General features: G+C 42.1%; 1 protein-coding gene across 1 annotated transcript; it reads right to left on the bottom strand.

Annotated features, from left to right (window-relative positions):
- Positions 1-929: 929 nt before the first annotated feature.
- On the bottom strand, positions 930-2404 carry LOC117619157 (DNA damage-repair/toleration protein DRT100-like). Its single transcript, XM_034349030.1, has one exon. The coding sequence runs from the start codon at positions 2244-2246 to the stop codon at positions 1140-1142; it is 1107 nt and encodes a 368-aa protein (XP_034204921.1). The 5' UTR covers positions 2247-2404; the 3' UTR covers positions 930-1139.
- Positions 2405-2709: the final 305 nt, after the last annotated feature.

Here is a 2709-nt window from a genome sequence, read left to right as displayed (position 1 = left end):
AACAATGGTTTGTACAATTGCATTGCCTAGTCATTTGAAGTGACCAATTGTTTTCGTGAAACAAAAAGATATGCAACATACAACTTAAGTTGTTACATTATAATTTTGCCTATTTTATTTCCATGTTCCATTGAAGATGCTTTTTTTATACATGCAAGAGAATAGGGAATGTTGAGGAGACCGACCGAGCCAAACAGATTGATTGATTTAGTCGCCTTATCCAAATAATTTGAGGCCTAAAATGAACACTGTATCTAATTGCCTTGTTTTCTGTTGGAAAAGACTTTTTACCCTTTTTTTATTCTCATTTTTTAATATATCAAGAAATGAAAGGTTGAAATCTTTTCAGCTTTGAGATTTGTAACACCCTAACTTTCCGAGTCATATCAGCAATATCCCATTTCCAATTATTCCACACATACATCACAGAGATATAGTTGTCGGCATCTTTTTCCACTAACTCTAGATCTGTTTGTCTCAAACTTATGATGGAATTTCATGTGCTTGCATTTTTGTGAACTCAAAAGTTAAAGCTGAATCACTACTTTAACCAAGAAAGCAGATAAAAATCCTTAAATCAAGGTTCCATCACAAAAGAACTAAAGTTGGGACTCTCTTAGATTACATCAATTTGATGATCATCTATGTTCTTTTTCCAAATACCATAACAGTGTAACATTTTGAAGAATGTTATGTTGTCAAACTATTAATATAAGCTACGCGTGATTTCAATATCGGCCGAATTAACAGTTGGGCAATACGATCTGGATGTTTCCAAAACCGAAGTTATTGAGTATACGATCTGGAAGTTTGCTAACTCACTCTACGAATCTTATGAACAGTTATTGAGTATACGATGCTCTGTTTCACGTGCATGCATCTGCATTCTGCATTCTGCTTTATCTTTGTCCTTTTCAACGCCCGACACAAACGACAAATTCTTGTTGGTGTAGCTTTTAAATTTCATTACAGCTTTGAAAATTTAAACCACATAATATATAAATTGTTACAATTACACACATATTATAAAATAAAAAACAACTGCCCGGAACCTCGGACCGAAACGAAACGAAACGAAACCGATACAATAACTTACAATCCCCATCGGCCGAATCATATTCATTGAATCATTACCATGATTAACAAGTCCTTAATGGATTCCCGCAGAGACAATCATTGTTGGCAAACGACGACGCTTCGAGGTGATCGAATGGGTTGCCCACCGGAATGGTCCCACACAAGTGGTTGTGGCTCAGATCCAAGTGCCCGATATATTTGGCCGCAGATAGCGAACCGGGTATCGGGCCCTTCAAGTTGTTGTACGACAAATCCAGCGCCATGAAATACGAATTTCCGTGGAAAACGTCCGGTATGTTACCTCCAATGCTGTTTCGGCTCAAGTTCAAGATGCCCAAACCTCGATTGCTCAGAAGGATGGAAGGCAATTGACCCGAAATTAAGTTCCCGTCCAAATTCAACGTCGAAAGAACCTGCATTTTTCCGAGACAGTCCGGTACACTACCCGAGATCCGGTTCCTGGACAGGTCCAAGTCGGCTAACCGGTTCATGTTGCCGATGGAAACAGGGATCGACCCGGTGAGCTGGTTCCGGTTCAGCAAAGCCCGACTCAGCATCTTGAGTTTCCCGAAATCGGCCGGCATTTCGCCCGAGATTTGGTTGTTGCTGAGGTCCAGGTGCATTAACCCGGACATGCTTACTATGCTAGCCGGAATCTTGCCGGATATCTGGTTGTCGGCCAGATTGAGGACGGTGAGCATCTTGAGGTTTCCGATATCGGCAGGAATATCGCCAGAAATCTTGTTTCCGATAAGGTCGAGGACTCGGAGATTGGAGAGTGAAGTGAGGCATTTGGGGATCTCACCGGTGATTCCCTTCCAGTCTGCGACAATGAGGGTGGTGAGGCGGTCGAGTTTGCAAATTTCGGGCGAGATGGAGCCGGACATGAACCCCGACTGACCCGATTTGGTGAGTATCGGGTCCTCCGACTCGCCTCGGAGGTTAATGTCGACGACTCGCTTAGTTTCGGGGTCGCAGCTGACGCCGTACCAGTTTACGCAGCAGTCGGTTCCTACCCAGGAGTTGAAGAGGCCCAAATGGGAATCGGTGAGGCCGGTTTTGATGGCTTTAAGAGCTGCCAAGTCTGCTGGTGAACAAGAGTTCACGCTTGAGATAATGGCACAAAATATTGTCACTGAGATTAAAAACAACCTCATTTTCATTTTCATGGTTGAAAGTAGAGAGAGAAGAGAGAGAGAGAGAGAGAGAGAGAGAGAGAGCTTCTCTGTATTTGTTCACTAACTTTTGTTGATGGATGTCTGCGAGTGTTAAATGTTTTGAGAGAGAGAGAGAGAGAGAGAGAGAGAGAGAGAGAGAGGAAGATGGGTTTGGGAGTTGGGAGTTTTGGGGTTGGGATATATACAAGGAGTTTGGAGTAGAGTGAGATTGGTTCACTCACTGTCACTGTGCATGTGATTACAGGTTTAAGGATGTAATTGAATATGGATTGCACATGTATTTGCTGATTAACACGTCACATGCAAATACAGGTTAATTAAGGCTTTCTGGACTGTGAATCCCATGAAATATATATAATATTCACCATTTACCAATGCAATTTGGTTTGGTTGTGAAAGAAGGGTGTCACCAGTCTGAATTTGCATTGAATGCAAATATAACGAGTTGTTGTGG

The sequence above is a fragment of the Prunus dulcis genome, chromosome 2, assembly GCF_902201215.1.
Source record: "Prunus dulcis chromosome 2, ALMONDv2, whole genome shotgun sequence".
In the NCBI taxonomy this organism is placed as follows: domain Eukaryota; kingdom Viridiplantae; phylum Streptophyta; class Magnoliopsida; order Rosales; family Rosaceae; genus Prunus; species Prunus dulcis.
This window is presented reverse-complemented; position numbering and strand designations above follow the sequence as displayed.

What these genes read in the sequence shown, in the direction of transcription:
- LOC117619157 (XM_034349030.1), bottom strand. Translation starts at nt 2,246, where the DNA reads ATGAAAATGAAAATGAGGTTGTTTTTAATCTCAGTGACAATATTTTGT.